This window comes from Dinoponera quadriceps, unplaced genomic scaffold, assembly GCF_001313825.1.
Source record: "Dinoponera quadriceps isolate SergipeBrazil2010 unplaced genomic scaffold, ASM131382v1 scaffold589, whole genome shotgun sequence".
Taxonomy (NCBI): Eukaryota; Metazoa; Arthropoda; class Insecta; order Hymenoptera; family Formicidae; genus Dinoponera; species Dinoponera quadriceps.
The window spans coordinates 538,371-564,711 of NW_014554985.1; the positions used below are offsets into that span (position 1 = coordinate 538,371).

The 26,341-nt window shown below is 38.9% G+C and overlaps 1 protein-coding gene across 3 annotated transcripts in view; it reads right to left on the reverse strand.

The window, feature by feature from the left end:
• The window catches only part of LOC106742764 (MAP kinase-activated protein kinase 2), a 32,273-nt gene extending 8,923 nt beyond the window's left edge, over positions 1-23,350 (reverse strand). Inside the window, exons 1-3 of one of the 3 annotated variants that reach the window (XM_014616009.1) lie at positions 22,844-23,350; positions 17,702-18,078; positions 13,330-13,624 (exon numbers count right to left, since the gene is read on the reverse strand). In XM_014616009.1, coding sequence (XP_014471495.1) covers positions 13,330-13,624; positions 17,702-17,736 — 330 coding nt within the window. In that variant the 5' untranslated portion in view covers positions 17,737-18,078; positions 22,844-23,350. Of the gene's footprint in view, positions 1-5,720; positions 5,817-13,329; positions 13,625-17,701; positions 18,079-22,843 lie in introns of those variants that run through there. The other 2 variants (XM_014616008.1, XM_014616010.1) reach the window with 2 other exon arrangements.
• Between the last annotated feature and the right edge of the window lie 2,991 nt (positions 23,351-26,341).

Here is a 26,341-nt window from a genome sequence, read left to right on the forward strand (position 1 = left end):
AGAGAGAGAGAGAGAGAGAGATTAGAATGAGCTTAACCTATTTGCATCATTAGATTTGAAAAGCATGCCCACATGTCACTCCATTTTTTTTCTTTAGATCGACATCAAATGTAATAAAACTGATCGAAAATACATGGTTTCTGACGACGGTCTGATCCATTTTTAATAAGAAATCTTGATTTGAAAAATATATAAATATATAAAAAATATATTTAAAAATATTAAAAAATATATAAATATATATATATAAAATATATAAAATATATATAAAACAGATAAAAAGATCCTAACAAGTTTATTATCTTTTAATACTATATCATGAAAATATTCTTTGTTCAAGATAACCATTACTTAAAAGTAATAAATAGATAGATAATAGCAAGCCCTCTAAGGACGTATTTACACACAGAGAAAAAAGTTTTCTTTGAATTTAGCGTTTGTTTGTTGGGGTTTGTTTAATATAAACATAGTTTAATATCAAATCATTTAATATAATTTTGTATGATTGAAAATGTTGTTTGATAGAAAAAACGGTATTATTTAAAGGAAAATTAATATTTGGTTTTCAGTGGAAAAATGTTTTTTCATTATATATTAAATATTGTTCCACTGGAGCAAAAATAAGTTTTTCAATAAGTTTCTAACATAATATTTGAATGATGAATCGAAAAGCCAGGTGCGCAATGCGCAAAGTTAAAACGGAAACGATGACGTACGCGCTGAATGTTGAGACTCGGTTCTCGAAAGAGTACGGTATTTCTGATTTCAAGTTGATACATTTACCGTGACGTAAGAGAGGATTAAAGCGAAATTAGCGGCAAGCGAATGGAAGAGAGTCTTGCGGGCGCGCGCGCATCTCCCGTAATTCTTGCTCCGTGGGATGATCTAAAAGTATTCGAAGCGGAGAATGTCGGGATACCTGCGAGATAGCGAAAAGAAATCCGAAACCGGTTCCCCAGGATCTGTACCTAATCCGGATCAAAAGGCTATCGACTCTGACTCTCGTCCGGAGCGGAAAAACCTCGGGCACACGTTGACTCATTGGCGTTTATTCGTTCATGAGCCGAAAAGTATGATATTAATTAAAAAACAAACAAGTACAAAAATATTCCCATCATCATTTGTCCCTAAAAATAGACAGCTTTGCAAAGTTCCAAGTCGAAATTTTGATGCTACTGGACTGGCATTTATTAACTTCTCTCTTACAACTTCAACCTGAGTTGAAATTTTAGCTCTATTAAATCTTTGATTCTAAAACACACTAGAAGCTAAGATAGATTCAATTTTAATCCTAATAATATATTTTATTCCTACTATATGACTCTGATAGTGTCTTAAACTGTTTTCGTTATTTTAATGTCACAAAATAGATTGTTAAAGGTAACATTAAAATTCTATTTGTAGAATTAAAGGAAGTTGATAAGTGTCAGTATCGTAAAAATAGATTTTTATTTGTCTATAGGCCGTCTAAGTAAGTACAACAAACTATCCTTAAAAGCGTCAGAACAGCATCAAAATTTCGATTCGGGAATTCTACTGATAAATTAATTTTATTGCTATTTTGAACAACAATATTTTGATATTAAAGTAACGAAGACGGAGATTTAAAACATCATCAGGCACAAAATAGATGTAAATTATATTATTAGAATTAAAAATGTACCTATTTTGTCACCTTTTAGCTGCTATCGTGTTAAAAAATTAAAGGTCCGACAAAGAGCCAAAGTTCACGTCGAAAATCATCGAGGCGATGGGAATCATGGAAAGTTACTCCGAGTCGAACGAGCCGCCTTCTTCGAGTTAATAACAGCCTTTGCGACTTATAACGAACGAGTAGCTTCAATGAGTAAATGAATTTTCCACGATCCAGTGAACGGCGGCTATTCGCAAGCCAAGCTTCTTCCGCCAATATTTCAATACGACTTACGTGGGCGTGCGTGTTTCCCGGTGAAAATACCAAACCGATCACGCGTTCGCGAGGCGTGTGCGAGTACCAGGAGGACAGATGTGTGGAGCCTATGATAATGAGATTAGCAGCTCTCGACTTGCGTGACACGGCCGTGTCTCGTCCGCACGCGCGCGAGATAGACGGATGGGACCGGAGCGCGCGCCCGGAATTGTCGCTCCGATAGTTCCTGGCGACAGATCAGATTATGCTCTTTTCGCCGGCGACGAGAGAATTTCACGCGCTCGGCTATAAAAGCCCGGCCAACGTAATCTGATGCAACGCGCGCGAGTCACGCCCCGCCGTGGAAAAACGAGCATGTCGCGATCGATCGTCCTCCTCGTTTTGTCGAACTGTGTACCGCGCGTCCCCGCGGCGGAATTGATTGGACGGCGACGTACACAGAGAAAAATATCAAATTCTATCGCTGAGAAAAACAATCACTCAGCTTATTCCATCCTTCTTTTGAGTAAGACTTATCTTCAACAAAGAATATTTTATTGACAATAGTCTTCAAATCTATAGAGAACATTATTACTTGTGCCGCGAAGAAAAAGCAATTGCTCAGTTTATTTCTGTTCTTTTAAATATCGGTTGTCCTGAATAAATATTTTCTTGATATAGCATTAAAATGTACTAAATTTATTCAGGATTCAGAATATATTTTGAAGACAATTGATGTGCTCATGTAATGAACTTATGATATACTTATGGATGTGTACTTGTTTCACGTATTCCATAAGTTTATATATCCGCAAATATATCACAAGTTCATCATAAGCATCAAATTTTTATTTAAAATATATTCTCAATCCTGATAAGTTTAGTACTTCAATTAAGAATATTATATTAAAATATTAAATTTAAAACTTCGGTTTACTTATTCGAATTAAACGAATTTAACTTTTCTCCAAAAAAGTTTATAATATTCTTGAAAATAAATATATTCTTCTTTTAAATAAATGATAATGAACTTTTTTAATATTTGTGATGTGAGTATATTTTAATGTTATTATCAAGAAAAAATATTCTTCGTTCAAGATTACCATTATTTAGAGAAGAAAAATGAAAAAGAAAAAAAACAAGTAATTGCTTTTCTTCGCAGTACAAATAATATTAGAGTGTGCGTATTCATCACAATTTTAGAATAATCTATTATCACATGTTCCAAAGAAGAATTTATTCTTTTTTCAAAAACATGATAAACTTGATTGAAAAAAATTAAATTCGACCAATTTGAATGAGCAAAGTTCATTTCAATTCAACATTCTTGATCGGATATATAAACTTACGAAATACTTGAAATAAGTAACATTTACTTGAATGCAGTATATATTTTTCTGTGTGTAGAAACGCGTCGTGTTCGCCACTTCGATACACGTTCAGTTGATCATTGTCATTTGCCGACGTAAGGATAACGATACATAAAAAGTTAACGATAACAGATACTGATAATAAGCAATAACGATCGCTGAAGCGAACTCGGACGTTTCCCGTCGAATCGTTTTCCCCGGCGATTTATTCGACGTTTTCCGTTTACTCAGCGACACGAATCGACTCAAGCACAATACCGTCTTTGTGCCGCGCTCAACGAGCAACACACACCGGCAGGATGACGTTGATGTCGGCTTGTGTCACTAAACGGCAAGCACTCATTGTGTCGCGAAAAGCGAACGCTAATCTCAATATTGAGCAACGGTATTTTTAGTTTCTGCGGGCGCGCTATTTTTTAACCGCGCGCGTTCCTCGGAAAAGAGTTCGCGTAATGCTAGCCACAATTCAGAAAACAACAGTAAAGCCGTAATGTATTTTCGCTGATAAGATATAGCGGCTCGTTGTTGTGGGAAGCGCCGAGGATTCCCACGGAGCCGTGAGCGCGGCGGGGAGCGCGCAGCGTCCAAGCTACGCGGGCGTATGCAAAACGGCGCGTGACGAATGACAGGCGGAAAATGTTGGCCGGCTGACAGTCTGCAATCAATCAACGGCGGCGGCGGCGAGAAACTGTGTCGTACCGGCTCTACCTCGACGCGCCGTGATGTCGATAAATATTGGATTTTTAATGGGCGAGCGTTAAAGCCGCGACCAGGAGGTCACATCGTGTGCGTGCAGTAACGTCACCGAGCTTCGCCGTACACGTGTCGCAGAAACGCCGAAGTGCCAGCCGCCCGCCGTTGTATCGCTTCAGGAGGGCCCTTCTCGGAAATATCATCACTTAAAGTTGAGTGAAGTTTAGCTAATTCCCTCACGTCTCTTCTCGGCACCGCTGCGCGTGCCTTCGAGGAGAGAGCAAGAAAACGATTTCGGACGCTTCTGCGAACGAAGTCGAAGTCCGGACAATTTGATTTACCGCTCTTTAAATTGTCGATGACGTTGGATAGGACGGTGAGCTTGCGTCACGTTAGAGACAGGGGGTTGATATTATGAGACAGATATTATGTCTCTCTCTGTATCTTCGATATATAAGGCTGACACAATGAAAGGTATACAGAACAAAAAGTTAGATATAGAGAATTAGGAATAAAGGATCTTAACTAAATTTTGACATGCACGGAAAAAAATTAGTCTTAAATCAAAAATTGGTATTCTCACGTATAAACAAAAATATTATAATTTTTCTAGAAGATTTTTAGTCTTGAATTCAAATAATACTTGCATCAATATAACTTCTATCAAATCGAGATTAAAAGTCTGCTAAGAAGATTATGATATTCTTGCTTATATATGAGAATATCTATTCTTGATTTAAAACTAATTTTTTTTCCGTGTATGGACGCAAGGAAAGAACAAAGAATTAGATATTAGAAATAAAGGATTAAATTTTGACGACAAATGGACAACCAAATAATTCAATCTACAATAAAGAAATAGGGAATTAGGTTCGGTATTCATAGTCAGATCTTATATTTAAGACCGTCTTAAGTTTATCTTCAGATGTTGTACGGCTCATTTCATTGGCTATGAAACATCTGAAAATGAACTTAAGACGGTCTTAAATATAAGATCCGACTATGAATACCGATCTAGGATTAGAAACACTGTCGAAATTCTGTTCTTTATAACTTATATGATTATAAGGCTTATGTCTGTTTCTACCATCATGATTTAAGTCTAATCGACAATTAACTCAACGGAATTAACCAATTGCATGGCCAATCGATCAATGCGATTGGATAATTCCGTCGAATGAATCGTCAATTAGATTTAAATCATGATGATAAAAACGGCCATTAGTAGCTGGTTGATAGTTAACCTTCCAAGTGTTTAATAATCATCAATATACAAATGACAGTCAGTTTAAATGAATCGATAATTACCAAGAAAATGTAGCAAAAGTGATGATTTCGTTTTAAAACGTTCTTATATCTTATTCTTCATTCTCTTCATTGTGTTTTAAATTATAGCTTATTCCTAATTCCCTATATTTAATTCTTTATTCCTTATTCCTACACTGTATCTAAGTCTCATTATAGAGATACTTTTTCTATATTTTGTACGTATCTAATATGTGTCTATATCACATATACAAAATGAAGTAATAGTCATTACACCTCGACTATCTTTGACATATGAGAATATGCAGAAAAATTTATTTTACAAAAATTGTATTAATATATCAACTGGTTATCACTTCGAGCACCTTCTATAAATGTAAATTTTTTTTCATTTCTCTCCAACCAGACGTTAATAAAAATATTTTTACTTTTCGACGATATTCAAGATGATAGTAATTATTACTTCACCCTGTATAATATAGATTCGGTTTTTAAATACCTACTCTCGGATATGTGGCAATTTGATATGTTTACGATAAAATGCTAGACATTCTGTGAGAGACGCGCCATCATCTATCTCGGAAGGGTTAAATGGTTGCATTGTACCGTAATCGAAGTTATGCAACCTGTGCATCGATCGCTGCAATAATCGCGGTACTGCGGAATACACCGGCAACGTCGCCAATAAAATCGACATCGACTGACGTTGAAGTCGTCGAAGAGATGAACTTCAGCTGCTTCTTCTCTTTTTTAATACACAAGAAGTCAACCGCACGTCAGTCATCGATTACATGACGAAATAGTGACGCGTAATCTCGAACTTTGAATCTTTGAATGGGTTTCCCCCGGACGGCACCTCAGAATTGCGCTGGTCATCATTCATCAACTTCCTATCATCAAATTAAATCCCGGTTACACATAGAGAAAAGTGCTGTTGTTATCAGCAGAAATATTCAACGATGGCACGATCGAAGCAAGCATAACCTGCTTGTTTCAATAGCGATATTATTGCAACTAATATTCGAGTTATTAAAATTATTAAAGTGATGCATGATGTATTTCTTCCGTGTGAGATGATTCATGAGATAGCGAAGTTTCTGATTATTTACGTCAACGTTACCTCGAGATCTCTGACAAGCACACGATTCCTTTTCTTTTCATGAAAAGGAGAGACATTAATTTTACTCGCGAGCCTCCGAGTCCCGGTCGTAAAAGACATCGATCGGACTTTAGTTCCGAGTCGCGTGCGAAACGAGTGTTCCCTCCGCCCGACGTTTCGACGGTCTCACGTCATACGATTCCGATTATTCCTATCTAATTATCGAACGCCGTCGCCAGTAGACACGATCGATTCGTCGCCGCTGTTCGACCGCCAGACGGCCGAGCCGCGAAGAATTCTTTGTTTTGCCGCGGATTAAAAAATAAAAAGAAACATATGACGATGCCGTTATCGCACGATTGACTTGTCAATATTCATTACGACGATACAACACGCGACTATTGATATTGATTGACTCTCTCTTTCTCTTTTTATACAGAGAAAAAGATTTGGATTTAATATTATAAATATTACAAATTTATTTTATTGAAACAAATTTGTCTTTTGTAATCGAGCAAACAAGTGAATGTTTGATTCAATAAACAGGATTGTTTGATCTCTTAAACAATAAATATTTTTACATCAACTAACATATTTCCTTCGTATTTTCATCCAAATATTATAATGGTTGTCACAAGCAATAAATTACTTGAAAGAAGTAACATTATGTTAGAAAAATATTAAAGAATCTTTTGTTTCAGTGGAATAATATTTAACATATAACGAAATAAAGAAATGTTAGAAATTATAATAGAGTCAAGCACGATTGTTGAGTGCGAATATAATTTTTTTAATTTAGGAGGATAAATATGTTTAATAGTGTGATGACGCATGCGCTGACATTTCGTCAGACCTTTGACGTACGCGAGGAATCTCCTTCTCACGTCAAGCCGACTCTATATTCCAATTTTTAGCGTTTTTAAAAAAACCTTTTCTAAACATCCCTATAAATTAATTAATTATTACATCTTAATTGATTCTCTAGAATGTTACAAAAAATACTTAAGTACTGTCTCAACCAGGGATAACGAAATAATTTTTTTATTGAAAATAAAATATTTCCTTTAAATAATACTATTTTTTCTATGAAAGAAAATGATTCAACCCGGGAATATTCACCTGGGGTCATTTAGACTCCAATCAAAAGTCGCTATCACAAAATATAGCATATTATCGATTGCTCTATGATTTATTATTGCTTAGGGACTTTATAGATATAGATTTATTCGCTATTTTAAACAAAAATATGAGGAGAAACCAAAAAAATACGTAACTAAATAAGCATATCAAATCGTTTGTGATCGTTTACGTGAAAAAAAAAAAAAAAAAAAAAAAAGGTTCCCGGGTTAATCTAGTGAAACAACATGTTCATTTAAACACAATGACATTTGATATTAAATTATATTGTTATATCAAACAAACCAAAGTCGAACAAACATAAGTACAAACATACAGTAAATCCAAAGAAATCTTATTCTCTATTGTGTATTTGCAACGGACATCAGTGATCGCGCGATCACTTCGGCTCTCTCGGCAAGGCAAGGCCCGACGCTGCTTGCCGTCGAAGTCATTGACCATTTTCGTTCCGAAGAAAATGAGATCATCGTGAAATATACACACGCACGAGTATCGCGGTGACGGCATTTTTGATGTGGCTCATCGGTGCAGCGTGCGCTTTAATCGCAGCGCACGCACTTATGCATACGCTGAAAGCGCATCTCTCTCTTCGCTGCCGCGCGAAAAAGAAGCTGACAAGGAGAAGCCAGGCTTACGAGGCGCGAAAGCTGCGCGACGAAAGTATTCCGATAATCGCGCGAGCCTGAGCGCTGACGAGACGGCGGAAACGCGGTTGACACGTGCGGCCGTAGTGAACACGAGGGAAACGCGATCGATATCGATAGCCGTTGAACACGCACGTGACTTTCCGCGTATCGCAGCCGTTATCGGCTGCGTTATATTGCATGTGTGGCGAAATAACAATCCACTGACGAGCAAATGGACGATATTTTTAGTGTACGAGAGAGAGAGAGAGAGAGGTTGCGCGACGTCGCCGGTGAAAAATTCTCTCGAGGAATTCCCGGCACACATTTTTCGCGAACGTTGCAAACGAAATGTTGTTTACGCGAGACGAACGTTACTCAAAACCACGGGCCATATGCACCGTCATAAAATCGAGAGCGACACGATCATCATCATCAGCCTCCTCCTCCTCCTCTTCCTCCTCCTCTTACTTACTCTTCTTCTTTCTCCTCCTCATTGACGATATACACGGTTATCCCTTTCGGTAACGAACGAGGCACCTCGATTATTTTTGCAACGAGTCCGAGAAGCAGCCGCGGCGCGATATCTTTTCGCGGTAGGAACACGTTTTACGACTGCGTCTCGTGGGCCGTTCGAGACGCAGTTTTGCACCGGCGATACGCTTCGCGTACGTATAAATAGCGCTGAATCGAGCGATTTTCTCATGAAAAGAAAACTTGCGCGGTTAACGATTAAAAAATAGACTCTTTCCCGAAGCTTCTCCCGAGGAGTGACCGAGCGGAGAGATGCTGAGAGATTTCGCTATGTGCACGGGGGCAAAACAATTCCGTTAATGTAACCGAATCTTTCTTTGTCTGGGATGAGCCGGACGGAAAATTCGATTGTAGGAACAGAAAGATTCCCGCGTACACGGAGAAAAATTCCTTTGTATTTAATACACGTGTTTGTCTGACTCGGGTTTGTCTAATATAAACAAAATAATTTAATATCATTTTGCTTGAATGAAAATGTTTCATTAAAGTAAATTATGTTGTTTGATAGAAAAAAAACAATATTACTTAGAGAAAATAATATTTCGTTTTCGGTAAAAAAAGTTTATTTCGTTATATATTAAATATTATTCCACCAGAACAAAAAATATGTTCTTTGATATTTTTCTAACGTAATATTACTTCTTACAATATAATTTATTGTTTCTGACCAACCATTCTAGTGTTGGAATGAAAATACAAAAAAATATGTTGTTTGACGTAAAAATATTTATTATTTGAGAAATCAAACAATCTTGTTGAATCAAACATTCACATTAGGAGGTTTCTACTAAGTCAATTGTTCTCAGTTACCCCAATTGAATTCTAAAGCAGCCGAATGTTTAGACAAATTTCAGACGAAGTTCAGACGTTTTTAGTAGCAGAGACATTATTTCTCGTCACCGAATTTTCCTCTGGTCCTTATTCAGGTGCGCAAACTGAGGCTCTTTTCCGTGTGAGGATAATCTTACGACGCGAGTTTTTAATGACGCACGAGCAGACTGATGCATATTGCAACTTAAACGTTGATAAATTGGAGACGTGGACGCGCCTATAAATGTATTTATCCTTGTATAAAAAGGCGAACGAGAAGATCGATATCAAGCGACGGAGGCCTCATCGTGCGCGCGTCACATGACTCGCGTAATCGGTCATCGGCATTCGATATATCTGCATCAGCGATCAGCGCTCCTCGTCGTGAAATTATTTCTGCGGCCGGCCTCGCAGTTTGGTCGCGTAATCTCACGGCTTTGCAAGGAGAAATGCGACTTTCGCGAGCAGCCTTTAAAATTTATCCAGACAAACTTGCATTATCGTATTATGGCATATGCAGGAAATCGACCAGTTGATCCGTGCAAAGAAAAAGGATGTCTTCTATATCAGATATTATAATTGGTCAATTTCCTCCTGCATTATGAGACTGTGCAAGTTCGTCTGGATAGATATTTACTGCCGTGCAGAAGAAACAACTCTGTCGATGCAACTAAATTTTCCGTTACTTGAGAGCCAGACAAAAAGTTGATTGCAGGAATAGAAAGATTCCTGTGGGAGGTTTCTACTCAGATAATTACTCTCTATTACCTCCACCGAGTTTGAATGCAGTTGAAATGCTCAAATCAATGTTTTTGGACGCGACAACAGATACATCACTTCTCGTCATTGAGTTCTAGTCTGGCTTCCGTTCACTGAAAAGTGAGTTTGGCTGGACCTGTCTGACAATGAATAGCTAAACGTGTTTTGGTTGAAGGAAACAAAATTTCTGGCTACAAGAATCAAATTTGATTCATGAGAATTAAAAAATTTGTTTCCTTCAACCAAAACGCGTGTGGTTGTCGAGTAGATCCAATTAAACGCATTTTCACCATATACAAACTGAGATTTCTTTTCTCCGTATATCGATCTCCTCTATTCGTTTCTCAAAATACACGTACACAGAGAAAAAGAGTTCTTTGGATTTAGTATACGTGTTTGGTCGACTTGGGTTTGTATAATATAAACAATGTAATTTAATATCGAATATCATTTTGTTTGAATAAAAATGTTGTGTCACTAGAATAAATCGTGTAGTTTGATAGAAAACAAAATAATATTATTTAGAGGAAATAATATTTCGTTAAAAAAAAATAGTCTACTTCATCGTATATTGAATATTGCTCAACTGAAACAAAGAGGTTCTTTAATATTTTTCTAACATAGTGTTACTTCTTTCAACTAGTTCATTACCTGTGACAACCATTGTAATGTTGGGATGAAGATACAAAAGAAATATGTCATTTGACATAAAGATACTTATTGTTTGAGAAACAATAACTAAACAATCCTGTCTGTTGAATCAACCGCTCAAACATTCGTTTGTTTGCTCCATTCCAAAAGACAAATTTTTGTATCAACTAAAGAAATTCTATTAAATCCGAAGAAACGTTTTCCTACGAGTTTACGCGTATGTGACACTCGGTCATTCCGAATATTCCGACTATTCCGTTATCAGAAAAATGGTCTGTGTCATTATAACGTCCAGATAATAATGCAGAAATGCAACATAGCACGAGTCGACAGCCGATTATTTTTGGAGCGAGAACACATCAACGAGACGGTATCCCTCGAGCGAGCCATTTCGGCAGGTAACTGCAGCCATCAACGTGACTATCACGCTCCGCGGTTCCCACGTCCGTTAACCGCGCGACCGAAATAATCCCTATCGTAAGACCGATGACTAGCAATTTTATCTACATCGCGAGATTCCCGACTGCGAGATGCATAGCACATCGCGGAACAATAAATAAGTCTGCATCGCGCGATTCTCGCTCTCCGTGACGGCCCGATGCGCGAATATCGTCGTCAAAATTAAATAATTTAATTTTATCGCACGGAAAAAGTTTGATCGAATTTACCAGACAGTGAAGCGACAAACACATTTTTGGTTGAAGTAAACAGAATTTCTAGTTCTTATGATCCAAATTCGATTCTTGTAACTAAAAATTCCGAACTTTTTTATCCGTGCGGGAGAATTCTTTCTTCTCTGGGCGTTTCGTCGTCACGAAGGGACTGTAGCCGTGAATCGGCTACTCTGACTTCCTCGAGGGAACACGCAGTGGCGACGACGAAGCTGCCGAATCCCTTGTGGGGTCTCGACCGAGAACGAAATAAGAGCCAGGCCACCTTCGAGGGCGTAGAGGAGTAGAGGCGGAATCGTCGAATGGGAAATCACCGGGTATAAATAGAGGATGACTCGCGAGTCTGAACTCGTCCGCGTGGACATCGCTAGTCGATGATCGCACTTCTTCGAGCGGGGCATCGATAAGCGACGCGACGAGACGCGGCGTTCCCGCGAGGAGAGGTGTTAACTCGACGGATTAACGGCAAACACACGCCCGGTACGCTCGTTCTCACGCCTCGCGAATAGGCCGAGGACTTAGCATTGTCGGCGAAAAAAGGCGACGAGTCCATCAGTCTATAAGCTTCACTCTACAACTCGCCGATAAAAACAGCGATCTCCGCAGATCTCGCGCGAGAATCGCGAAACTTATCTCTAATGACTGCCGTTCTGAGTAAGGATTACTTCCTGGGAGAAATGACCGAGGCTACGCGGGTAGTCTTATCTAAATTAACGTCTCACGACCGCTTGGAAACAGCTTCTCTCTCTTCGATCGATCGCTCGGCCGGTCGTCTAGAGCAACTTGCTCCCGTAGAAAATAACGTTTGCGACACATTCAAACCCGATACTGATAGTACTATATGATTCGAGCCCCGCGATGTTTTTTTTTCAGCCGATTTTACTAACGTTCTAGCAAAGGAAAGATCCGAAACACGGTGTGTGATACATCGTTACTCAATGAGTATCGGCTAGTGCCAAAATTTTAGCTGCTTTGGACTATAAATAAAAAAGTTATATGCCAAAATACGCTTAATGGGGAAATGTATGGGAATCATGCCAGTCTGTTACTTATGGATGAACATTATAAAAATGTTTTTCGAGACAGGAACATAAAGATTTTTAATTATTGAATGATTCAAACAAAAGTAGCCCTCACAGTGAGCACATTTGATGAATGTTGTTTCATCGCAATCTTCCTCAATTAGACCCGATTTAGAACAATACTCCAATTTTGGATGTCTAGGATTTTGGAACTCCAGGATGAATATTGATATAACCATATTTAAAGAGTGCAAAGCAAGGTTAAACAATGGTAAGAATTAAAAACTAACAATTAACAATTTGAAATTAACCATTGCTAATGCGTACGCACAAGTCTTTAATGGCTCCTTCTGTTGTCTATAGCAGCTAAAATTTTGAATGTAAACATATCTTATGAACTTCCACCTAAAGAACGTACTTTGGTTCTGCAACCGTATGAATCTTTTCTTGTATTAGCTCGATTCTCATTAGCGTTATAATGTAATGTAGAAGTCGTTGGAGCCCGGGAAAAGAATTTGTATTTGTTACGATATAAACATAAGAACGTAACATAAACAAAAAATAAATGATAATAGAAAATAACAAAATAAGGTACTCGCGCAACTCTGGCAGTCTGGTCGGAATATGAAAATTCGAATGATCAATTTATATTCTTATAACTTAACGATATACTAAATAATTACTCAAACAATAATTATAAATCTCGAAAGGGACTTCAAAGAGGAGATTTAGAGTACATCCTTCTTCCCGAGCTCCAACGCAAACGGGAGTGTGATTAATTCTACGAATTTAAAGCGAAGAGCTACCTTAAGGGCGTACTTCTGTCTCTTTTGTTTGTCGTAGCACTGCACGACCTTGCCGTTGATACCGAGGCCCAGCACATGACTGCTGATTTCATAATCCTCGATGATCTGCGTGACCTTCGGTAGGCGGCTCTCAACGCCCTTGTTGCTCAATGGATGCTCCATCGTCTTTCGCCTCGGTTCCTGCTCCGTGACTCGGTCGTCCTGCACGATGAACTGTGTCACCACCACTGGTTCCGAGCGCTTACGTTTGCTCTCCTTCTGCTCGTTCTCCTCGAGAACGGCCCTCTTCGACTTCCTGGAAAGCCGGGGGTATTCGACATTTTAAATTCAAGACGTGCGCGCGTGAGACAGAGAGAGAGAGAGAGAGAGAAAGAGGGACTCGGAGGACGTCGTCTGCGGCGATACGCGTACGCGATGCGTAAAACGGCACGAAGAAATACGATGTTCCAGATTACACAGCGATAACGAAGACCTAAGACCGATAACGCGCCGTGGAATATCGTATCGCGGCACATACATACACGTCGATTCGCTCGATTCGTGCTCCACTTTGGACGATCTGTAATTCACGACGGGACCTTATTCGCATAAATTTACCACGGTGCAAAATTCACGATGAAGGAAACACTCCGGATGCTTACAGATGCGCGCGAATTATGCGTTCGAAAGAAAAATCGCTCCAGGATGTCTACTCGAAAAAACATTCCCTGAGAATTTCCTGAGAATTCCCTGAGAATTCCCTGATTTTTCCAGGCATGGACAAATGCTCTAAAGTATCCCAGGTTTTGCAGGCTTTTTCAGATAGTAGACACTCTGCATTCGTATCGAGATTTAAAAATTACTGAACGACGATAAAAGTGAAGTGAAGTGGACGACGTCAACGAAGACGACTTGAAACGAAAAAGATTTCGGAGTAACGGGATCGTAAACTCGGGCGAGCCGTGGAAGCTAACGCTAAATATCCGCGCGATTCGCTAGCTGTGTCGCGGCGAGTCTCACCGTCGTTTCAATGAAATCGTTTGCATAACCTTCCTCGAGGAATGTGCAGGATTCATGTTATTTCGCGCACGCACGCACACACATACAAACACACGCACGCGCACGATCCGCGCTACCCACACAGTTTACGGACAGCTTTATACGGCGCGTCGCTCGTCACCGGCGGGGCGGTGCGGCGAGAAACGCACGAATTCGCTAATTGTCGATCGAGATCGGCCGGTCGTATGTACAAGACGTACGATACTCGTGCCGCTGCTCGTGACGCAGGGATTGAGCGAACGTGTGACACCTACAGGTGTCACGAAGCTATCCCCGTTTCATTCATATGTAGGGTAGCGGAAATGCTAAGACGTGACACGTTGGCTTAGTGACGAGCATTAACACGTTGATTGCCGCGTTCATTTCCGTTGATAGTACAGGGGCTTAACTGAATTGCCAAAAATGCGCTGGATAAACGCAACTCTTATCTTTCGTCTCGTTTCATTACACAGCAAAAATATTTTGTATAAATAACGGTCCATTGAAATTTGTGTGTTACCTTAACGTGGAAATATATTGAAAAGTACACAAATATATGTTAAATTAACATATTACTATTCAGCATATTCACTTTGTTAAAGTAACGTAAAAATCTCAGTGAACCGTTTGCTTGCGCATTTTTTTATTGCGTAGCTCTCTACCCGCCATATAGTTGATTTTTCATAATTTTTTTTTTATGTTATGAATTATATTTACACATAATGTAAGAGATAAATGTAATTCGTACGTTTTACCTCGTTTCATTGGTTCTCTATTAGGGACACAACTGATTTTCCAAATTTGTCCAATGTAATTAATTACATTTAAAAAAATGTAATTAATTATACTTTATACGTAGCGATGATGAGACACGATGATGTCACACTGTCCGTCACCGGTGACCGTCACGACATTCAACGTGTTAAAGAAATAATTCGGTGAAAGCTCGAAATTGTTAGTGAAACCATCTAAATACAGTCTAACCATCAACGTCACAAATCTAACTACCAACGTGTACTGCAAATCCAAGTGTGTTATTTTAGCCAAGGCTTTTCTTACACACTTCTTGCCGTCTTAAATCACGTTTTTAATTTAACACGACTGGTCATGTTAACTTATAATTTAACATTTGTTAATTAATCGTTTTAAATAACGTAATCTAAAACGGCAAGAAACATACAAAAAGAGCATCAAACGTATCATATTTAGACGTTCATGCGTGTAAAAATAACACTTGAATTTGCAGTGTCATCAGTGGATGACCGGTTATCAGTAGATACAAAGATAATTATAAAGAGGAAAGAAACGACCGAGTCAGAGGAGTTACAAAGCGACCGTTTCGCGAGATGCCCGCTGAAATAGCTCGCACAAGGCATTCAAATCGTGTGAAACGAGTGCGTCAGAGATTTGCTATCGATTGACGCAAACGGCCGATATAAAATATTCTGTGTTGTTACGGGCCCCTATTCTCGAAAAGGTTGCGTATACGTGTCATTGCGCAGGTATAATCTTATCATTAAATAGCTGCGCAATGACACGTGTGCACAATCACTTCAAGAATAGGAGCCTTGGTTCGTTTACGAGCGAGAAGCCCGCACTTCGCCGATTGCGAAACCGCGAATTGTGCAGTGAGAAAAAAAAATGAATATATATATATATATATAAACGGCTAACAGAGCAACGAGGCGCCGCGAACTCGTAACTGCGGCGATCGATGCAGCTCTGGACGCTCAAGGATAACGTATGCAGCGCATGCAGAAATATTCGTCAAAGATAAACAACGCGACTCGCGAGTAGCCTTCGGTGGAAAAATGACAACGGGCGCGCCACGGATTTAGATCACGCGATTGTGAGACGGCGGTGAGGAGATCTCGATGCCGTCAAATTGCAAACTTAACGAATTGACGATTCGCAAACATTCCCGCTCTTTACAATGAGAAAAAGAAATTGGAATTTTGCGAAGTAAATGCCTCTTGTGACATTTTTTTCTTCGATACTTATTGATTAGAAAAAAATTTTGACTGCGATAACGGAATAAATTATATAATAATATTTTTGTGAAATATATCTAAATTTTCTTATTAATCGGTTTACTTGCTAGAAAGAAAATTTTTTTCGCCATATTTAAATAAACATTTATTTCTGTGAAATAAACCTTATATTTTATAAATTCTTAAATCCTTCTTTCTCAGTGTACGTGTGCCTCGTATTCGTAACGACGCGATATTCGCATTCTGCATATGGGAAAAATAATTCCGTTAGTATAACAGAATTTTCCATTGTTTGGGAACCAGACGGAAAATTCAGCTTAGAAACAGAAAAACTCTTGTAGACGGTTTCTAATCAGTCTAGTCACCAAAGATGTAGATCCTTTTGGCTGAACTAGTTGGCAGAAAAAGAGGAGAAAAGAACTAATACAAGCTAGTATAGCAGCTTTTTTTCTACCAAGTCTTAATGAAACATGAAACATATCTTGAATGTTCAGACGAAAGTTTTCAATCACGGCAACAGAGATATCGTACCTTGTCAACGAATTTCCATCTGGTTCTTGGTTAAAACAGAGATCTTTTTTCCGCGCGATTATTATATCTCTTATTATTATCGCGGGGGTGTTAGTGGAGCTAGTAATTTCGACGATAGCGCGATTAGCAGTGTTAGGCCAGCGCCCTTATCGCTCGTAATCGGGAAAAGAAGCGCACGGTTATCGCGAGAGACGCACGAGTCGACACGGTCGATACGTCGTTGGCTCGTCAAGCTGATCAGGGAACGGAGTTGCATCGACGGTCTCTCGATTAACGAAGTATCGATTTCTTGGCTTTCGTCGGATTGCATTCAGCTTCGAATTTATTATTGATAAGACAGGTGTGTATCAGTTAATCATTACCGTAGAAACGATATAAATAGAAGAGGTATTTAAATCAACATCGGCCGGTTCTGAACATATTATTATGCCAAGGCAAAAGGCGTGTCTTGACGTTTGATTATATCACGATGTCGAAGATGTCTTTAAAAATTGCTCGGATCTTTCCGTCTCGGGATGTGATTTAATTCACTAGCGTTTGGAGAAGATTCTTCATTGAGACGCATTCTTTTCATTTAGAAAAGAAAATTAATGCATTATATTCGAAGTCTTCTCTCATGTAAAATTGACTCATGTTGAGATACATCTTTCCGACTTAAAGAGGCACGAATAAAAACGAAAGAGTTAATTGTGATCAGGATTAATCATCGTTGACGCAACTCCAACCCTCATGTACGATCCTCGCGATACGGGAGGACGTGTTCGGCGATCATTTTCTCTTTTCGTTTCTTTTCTCTCTGCTACATAGGAATAAAGATGTTGAAAAATAGAGACCTCCAGAATCTCCACTTAGTTGTCGATTTCGGCATCGATGCAGCTCTCGACTTTCGCACGGCTAAGTCCCGATTCGTCGGGGCCGACTATGCATCAGACCCCTTGCGTGCCGTAAAAGTCGAAGGCTCCTTCGGGGACGACCTCCCGCAGATGTAAGTGCGACGGTAACAGCGGCACGCACGCACACGGCGAGTGGCACGTGTGTGTGAGTGCGTTACAGAAAGAAGAAACCACCCAGAGCGAAAGATAGGAGAGGAGTTTTAGTCCGCCCACGGCACCCGGTCTTTCGCTTTTTTTCTCTTTTTTTTTTTGCGAATCTTTCGGAAGACTTTTTAAGTCAAGCCGAGAGAGTTAATCGGGTCGGCCGGCGCTGAAAACTGAAGATAAAGATACCAATGGTAATTAATGGTACGTGCGAGCGGGTTGATGTGTCGGCTGATGTTCGACGGAAAAGAAGCGTCGTGGATCGGGCTCGATGAAAAAGCAACGTTTCCCGGAAGCTAACGAATATAATAAATGCTCCACACCAATGCCCTCCCGACTGACGAAAGCCGGATGGCGACGACGGTATTTCCGGTGTTCCGTTGAGCCTTCGGAAAGCACGAGTTTTAACGTCCTTCGGCGCTGGGCTCGGCAAATTTCCATAATTTCTCGTTACTTAAGTGACGAAACGTTCTCGGTTAACACAGCCGTTGTCCAATCGAAGAAATGTTCTCCCATTTCTTAGACATAGTAATGTCGGAAAGAGTGCGGCCAAACATCCATAGGCAACGTTCCCCATTTTCTTCCTACTCGATTTTGTAACCAATTTGGATATCAGATTAAAATAATCACCAAACTGGTTACAAATATATATGTCTTAAGATAGATAGTGTAGTGATTTGCCACTCCAGAAAAAAGATTTCAATCCTGACAGATGGGGATTATTTCACCTGTCGGAATTAGAACTTTTGGAACCCATTTTCTCTGGAACGGTAAATAGTTACATTTTAAGTCTAAATATTTGTAATCAGGTTGGCGAGTACTTTAATCTGATACTAAAATTGAGTACAAAACCGAGTTAGGAGAAAATGGGAAACATTTAAGCAAAACTCTTTCAAGTTAGGTGCATCATTTTTCAATCATGATTGCTGTTTTGGAGCAACCTTGTTGGTTGGTTGTCCCGGAATAATCAGCAGTCATAATGTACGAATATTCCGAAATGATACTCCAAATTCGAAATTTCTGATATCACTATGTCTAGAAAATGGGACAATCTTTTTATCTCCGATTGACCTGTTTCATTTCAGTGAGAAGTGAATTCGCACGAGAAGCAACACTGAATATTGTTCACGAATTTTCACCCGTTTGAATAAAAACGAATACACATTTGTCGCAACGTCTACTTGAAATTTATCCCACATGACAGGAGATAAGAGTTCTTCAGTTGATTTACCTGGACTTTTCTAAATAGATTTGAATTTCATTATAAAGTCAGATCTCTCTCAGCGCCGATTTAGTTTCACGAAAAATACACAGGAAATCAAGTTATTTATTGAGCTTCGTCCTTGCCTGCGTTTATCTCGCACGAGTAGAAAAATCCGCGAATACGCTTGAATGCGCTCCGGAATACCCAGAGCCGAAGGTGATAACATCATCGCGCGCGTGTTTCTCCTTCGGAAGTTATCCTTTTTCCATTACGTTATATTGCTTACGCGCGAGTTATGTAATATGCGCCATTAAAGAGGAACGAGTGCATTGAAGTGCGGAGAAGCGGTCCGGATTGCATTCGCACATGATGACACGCACACAATAAACACCTACTCAATTAGCGAAGAATGATCGCTTGTCGTTAGGCGAAACAACGGGACAACAACGTCCGCCTACGGTTGGCCCGCGGATCGACGACTTCAATTCCGATCTCATTCGCCTTTGCGTCTTTTCCCGGTAAAAGTCGCAAGAAAAAGACACGATTCCGAGTAGTGGACACGGCAGTGATCGTATTAATAGCGACGATGAGATCAGCTCGTATTGGATCAGGCTTGGTTAAAAATGAGAGATTAGGCGATGTTGGAATTATCGACCGCAGGGTTACGACCAAACAGGTGGACATGCGTAATATGAATGACGACAGATCGAAAGAACCGTGTATGAACATTAAAAACACATAGCGTCAGTTTTACATTTTCTGGTTAACTTGTGACTTAAACTTAAACTGATGATAATACAAAAATTGTGTTTTTCTATTTATACTTAAACATTAAACTGATAGTTTTGTAGTGGTAATTTTTAGGCCCGCTTCCTTATTATCTGGTTAAACTGTGTTCAAGGCTTAACCCGGTGATAACGCAAACATTATGTTTTTTTATTTATGGTTAATCATGAAATTTTTCAACTTACCATTGCTAAACCAATTTAATGATTAACCATGACTAGAAAAACACAATTTTTGAATAATCATCAGTTTAAATCTAAACTGCAAATTAACTAGAAAATGAAAAATCGGGTTTTAAAGTTTAACCCTTTGCACTCGAGGGCTCCGGAGCGGAGCCATTTAAAATTTGTCTTCAAACTCGAGGGCTCCGCTATGAAGACAATGCATATAGCAAGAGCGGAATATCCTATACACAATAGTTTTTACGATTTGTCTTTGTCCTTATGTTATGAACTGAAAGTTATTTGCATTGTCTCCATAGCGGAGCCCTCGAGTTTGAAGACAAATTTTAAATGGCTCCGCTCCGGAGCCCTCGAGTGCAAAGGGTTAATAATTAATCGTTAACAGAAAAACGTAAATTTTACATCAGGTTAAGACTAAACCACAAGTTAATCAGAAAATGAAAAACTAGGCCTTACAGCGATTAGACTGGAGCGCGTGGAAAAATCTAAATAATAAGGAAATTGATCAATCACGGTCGAATTTTTCTAACGATTTAATAATCGACTGTAGTTGTTTAATTTCCTTACTGATTAAATCTAACTTACTGCTTAAATTTTTCTATCTATTCCCGGTCTTAGATATTTCGTACGCGCTTAACGCGAAAATCGCGTGTCATTAAAGAGATGTCACGTCTGCGATAACGAGCATGTTTATCGTTAAACGCACGATGGGAAAAGAAGGCCAACCGCATGCTACGTTGACGACATTGATAAGTGCACAACTTAATATAAAAGCTGATGTTAAAGCACAATTGTGATATAACTACGAAGTATACGGTCCACCTTGGACGATCTATAATTCGCGGCAGAATACAAGACGAAAATATGATCCGTTATATTTTGCGTTATACATATGTCACGCAGAATATTTAAAGTTTCGCACATACACGGGATGAGATAATAACTATTATCACTTTTGAACCATCTTTTATCACATCTTCGGAAAATAAAAATATTTTATTAACGATTAGATAAAGAATAGATGAGAAAAAACTTACATTTATAGAAGGTATTCGAAGTGCTGATTATTGGCATCTCGATGAATATTTTTTTTAAGTAAATTTTTCTCCCACTTTCTTATTCCGAAGATATTTAAAGTGGTAATAGCGATTGCCTCATCCTGCATACACCTTCGAATGCGATTCTACCTTTTCGAGCGTTTTCTTACGAACGGAATTCGGTCGCGAATAGGTCGTTCAAGGTGAGTACAAGGTACGTAGTAAGCAGTTTTTAATTTACTCACACTTACTCCGGTCTCTCCGTATATTTACAAACACTCAAACGCGTCTCGCCAAGAGTTCTCAGTTTTCTCAGACACACACCCGACGGTCGTAAGCGCATGGAAAATTCGTGCAACTATTTTTACAAGTGCGGACGCACACCAACGCGGAAGACGTGCGATCGATACGTGCGTGACTTCAAAAGTCACTCTGTATCTCGCGAAGACACAACGTATGTGCACGTTTTTTTTCTTTGTAACTTCAGATAACACAGACGTACACATTCCCGGGCCGAAATTCGGATTTACGCGGATAGTAAACAAGCTCGAAGGCGGGAAATGGCGTGGAAAGAAAAAAAATGTCTTCGCAACAACTTTTCTGTTATTTCGGTCGCGTTTTCCGAGGGAGAAGAGAGCGCGAGTGTCCTTCTCTTTCTTTTGAGAGATAGTAGGCGACAGAGATGACTCATGTGTACGTTAGTCTCTTCATTCATATACTTGAAATCATTCCTCCTCGCGCGTAACAGAGGTATATATAAACGATACACCCGAAAAAGTGACGTACACCGAGTTAAATCTCTCACCCACGGTAAATAAACATCCCAGATAGACATGTTTAGTATATTGTTTGCATCACAATTACACAGAAGAAATATTTTTAAATGATAAATATTCTTGTATGTAAGCAAGAATGTTATATTTTTAGAAGATTTTTAGTCTTGAATTGAGTGCAAATACATTACAAATATAAGTGTGTTATTTTTACACGTATAAATGTTTAAAAATGACTCGAGTTCTTTTTACACGTTTCTTGCCGTTTTAGGTTACGTCACTTAAAACGTTTAATCGTGTTGAATTATAAGTTAACACGTCCAACACGTCCAACCGTGTCAAGTGACGCGATTTAAAACAGCATGAAAAGAATAAAAGACGTCAGCTAAGAAACCACGCTTGGATTTGCAGTATAATACCCGTATCAATACAAATTCAATCAAATAGAGACTAAAAAGATTCTTCTAAGAAGATTATAATATTTTTGTTTATATACGAAAATATTGATTTATATAAGACTAATTGTTTCCATGTAGTATAAATACGTGAAGATGCAACAAGAATTTTCTCAGTATGTAAAGAAGTCGTCCGATGCCGTGGAAATTGCTGTTTATTTTGTGGTGATTGTGAAATTATGACGTAATAAATGAATACTTTAAACATGTGTGCTATTGCAATGGCATCACAAAGCATACATTAAATGTTTGCATACTATACTAAATGTTCAGCACATTTGTCTATCTGGGACAGAAGCAAGAGGAGGACGATCGTCTGAAGCTCGGAGTGCATTGAGAGCGCGAAGTCTCGCGCCAATTTAACAACCATGAAGATTAAATTCAAGCGCAAGATGTCCTCCCCTCCGCCCCCTCGGAAGATTCGCGAGAGCCATCGTTAAACCGATCGAGGGTCGACGGTGTAAAACAAAACTCATAGATTCAGAGAAGGATATCACCTACCTGGCGACCTGCGCCTCTTCACCTGCCACCACAGGATCACAACTCATAGGAATCACGAGCGAGCAGCTTTTGCCGGCATTATTCGCGCGCAGCGTCCCGCCGATCTAACGCTCGGAGCTTTAATCACACGAAATCAGGCGCAAGAGCACGGCGACGAGACGAAACGAAGGTTTCGCCAACGACGCTGGCCGACGGGATCGATGAGGAAATCACCCGAAACTCGCCGAAGAAAAGCGTTCCCGGAAGCTGCCGCACTGTGCGAGGTTCCCGACCCGGACAGCGTCTTCCCGAGGGTAGCCGGTGCGTTCGAGTTGCGCGACGTTGGGCAACGCGCGGTTCACTGGCCGAGTCCGCGACGTTTTCGCCGATCAGTGTCGTCAGGATGAAGCGGACCGTGATCACCGTTGAACGATGGTATCTTAATGATGACTCCGGGTACGCGCGCGACCACCACGACCCGCTGGACGCACGTTAAACCGACCGGAAAAACGGCCTGACGACTACTGACGCGACTATGGCGACGCAACGCGACGCGCCCGCCCCATCACGGCGATCTTCGACAGTGACTCACTTCATTGCGCAGGACCGAGGGTGGGAGTGTATCCGTATACGCGATGTATCGCGAAATACGGAACCCGCTTCTTCCGTACAGCCAACGTAGTAAGAACTGCAACGCTTTTTCGACGAGTCTCGCAATGCTTTCGGTATCCAATGGGAGAATTCGTTTTTTAGTAAATTAAATAATAGTAATAATAATAATTAAGGTCGCCCTGTTTTACCGCAAATTTGGTAGTGCTATATATTCGTTACCGGCTGCACAGAATTAAAAATCCTTTCGCAAAATGACAGTATACACGTTAATGTAGGCGAGGACGGTTGACTTTATTCGAAAGACTTTATTAGAAAAAGTTTCATAATTTGTTAACTATTTTTAGTTTTAGAATAAAGTCAACCATCCTTCCCTAGGTTAACGTACGTGTGTATTGTAATCGTGCAAAAGGATTTTTTATTCTGTGCAGCCAAGCAATAATAAGTATAACACTAACAAATTTGCGGTTAAACGGTACGACTTCAGAATCCCCTTAATAATAATTCTCAAGAAATATATTTTCCTATTGGATACGAAGTGCGTCACGAAATTCATTGAAAAAAAAGTATTGTAACTTTTATTATGCTGACTATACACTCGTGGGCAGGTGGGTTGTCACTCTTTTTTTTTAGTTATAATGCATCTCGTATCCAATAGGAAACTGTATTTTCTGATAAACTAAAAAAACAAATTTTCCCATCAGACACAGGATGTGTTTCAAAATTTATCAAAAAAAAAAAAAAAAAAGACAACTTTTTTTATTCACGACTGTATATATATTGCGCAATGCGAATTTTTTTTCTCTTTCCAGGTGTGAGATTTGATCGATTGTATACATCCGAAGGTTTTTTTCTATCTATTATTCAAGTTTTTCGAGAGCGATCTTGAGTCGATATTTTCTCAGCAAAAATCTAATCAAACACTACTTCTTGCTCAACGATTTCAGGGTTGTCACAGAAGATAAATTTTGAAATTCCCTGACTTCTCCATGTTTTCCAGACGACAGTGGAGAATTTTCCATGAGCAATATGCAATCTTAAACTTTAAAGTTAGAAGCAGGGCTTGCAGGAAAGGTAACTTATATTATTAGAAACAACACAAACTTAAAAGTCACAAATTCAGGTGAACAAAAAATAAATGGATATCGGAAAAAAGAATACAGTTGAGAGCATTTAAGGGAGTTGTGAATAAAGTTGAAAATTTCATGTTTTTTTATATCTTTCCTTGACTGCCAGGTTTTCACTAACATTTGAAATTTCTATGATTTTTTCAGGTCTGTGGCAATTTCACCGAATAATTCGCGCTAATCTTAGAATTAAAATTTTGTTAATATTGTTACGCCCGTGTCTTGATGTCAGAGCGCTAAAAGCGCGGGCATCAAGACACGGGCGTAACAATATAATCGGTCGGTTTGATGTTCGCTCGAATGAAAAAGATTTGTGCACGTTGCAGCTCAGGTCAATAATGAGTGCGCATCCGGCATTGACTGACTTCTCGCCGACAACACGCACGCGTCGTTTGATTACTCGCAGAAGCATGCTTTCTTTAGAAAGTTAACATTGCCAAGCGGTGGCTATCGCGAGGATATTGAACCTTCATGCTCAAGATCGGTGGTGGAAAATCAATTAAAATTCATATTTCTCTCTCAACGCTGAATAAGGTACAAGTAGAATGGCAATTAATGTGAACAGTAATTAACATTAATTTGTTGTTTCGGCAACAAGAAGGTATTATTTTCTACGGTGTAAAATAAAATATTACAGGTAATTCCAAGTGAAATTAGAGTAAAGGGAGAGACAGAAAAATAAAGAGAGAGAGAGAGAGAGAGAGAGAGAGAGAGAGAGAGAGAGAGAGAGAGAGAGAAGAAATCGCGTGTCTACGAGCTAGTAATATTTATTTTTTATCGTAAATATATGTTATTTCGCGATGAATTTAAATATGCGTGTTGTTTGTATACATACGTATGTACATATTATTCTCAGACTAATGAAATTGCGTCCAACGAATTTCCTCAGGTATCTCCGATATTTTATCTATATATCGTAACTTACATAACAATAATTACAAAACTGTTAACGTCCATATAAATATCTTTCTCTTATGTAGGCACGTTCTTAATTGTATGTACAGTTCTCTCCGTGATACGTCCGCGAAATATCATATTCCGATGTATTGTCCCGTTGAGAATATAGCCCGAAATTTAAAAAAATGTTACCGCGGCCATTATTTACCTTACATTCAATGATACGCAGGCATTCGAAACGCATAAAGCACCTAAATCTTAAAACGGCCTTAAGAATTCGATCAGATTGTTACACGTGCGAATATATTTAAAATTAAACTAATTAAGATCGAGTTCTCCGGAAGCGTCGGCTGCATTATCAATGAAACCATCGACCACTTCAGCAACAAATACATCTAAAGTTGTCGAACCGTACATCGACTATTAATAACTATTACTTTAATAATTACATTAATAATATACCATTATCAATATTGTGAAGTAGTACTTCAAAATACCTTTCAAAATATTTTAAACCTCTGATATAGTATTATATATCATTATTTAATATTGTTCTATCATATTACATTAGACTGCACCATTCGTATAAGGTGAATAATTTTTACTCGAAAAATTATCTACGCATTTGAACAATTTATGTAATTTTCAAAATTCAACATGTCTTTCTGGAAAAAAAAGGAAAAAGATTTAGTTATTATATGACGAAAAATAAAAGAGAATAACGGTTTGAAAGTTTCACGCGAAATGATAAAAATACCAACTGAGCAGCCTCGCATTTCAATGTTTTACTTCCTATCAATACTGTATTAATAATTACTTATTTGACAAGATTTTAAACGTAATATTTCTAACGTAAACTTAACGCAGCTAATATTTTCATGATTTG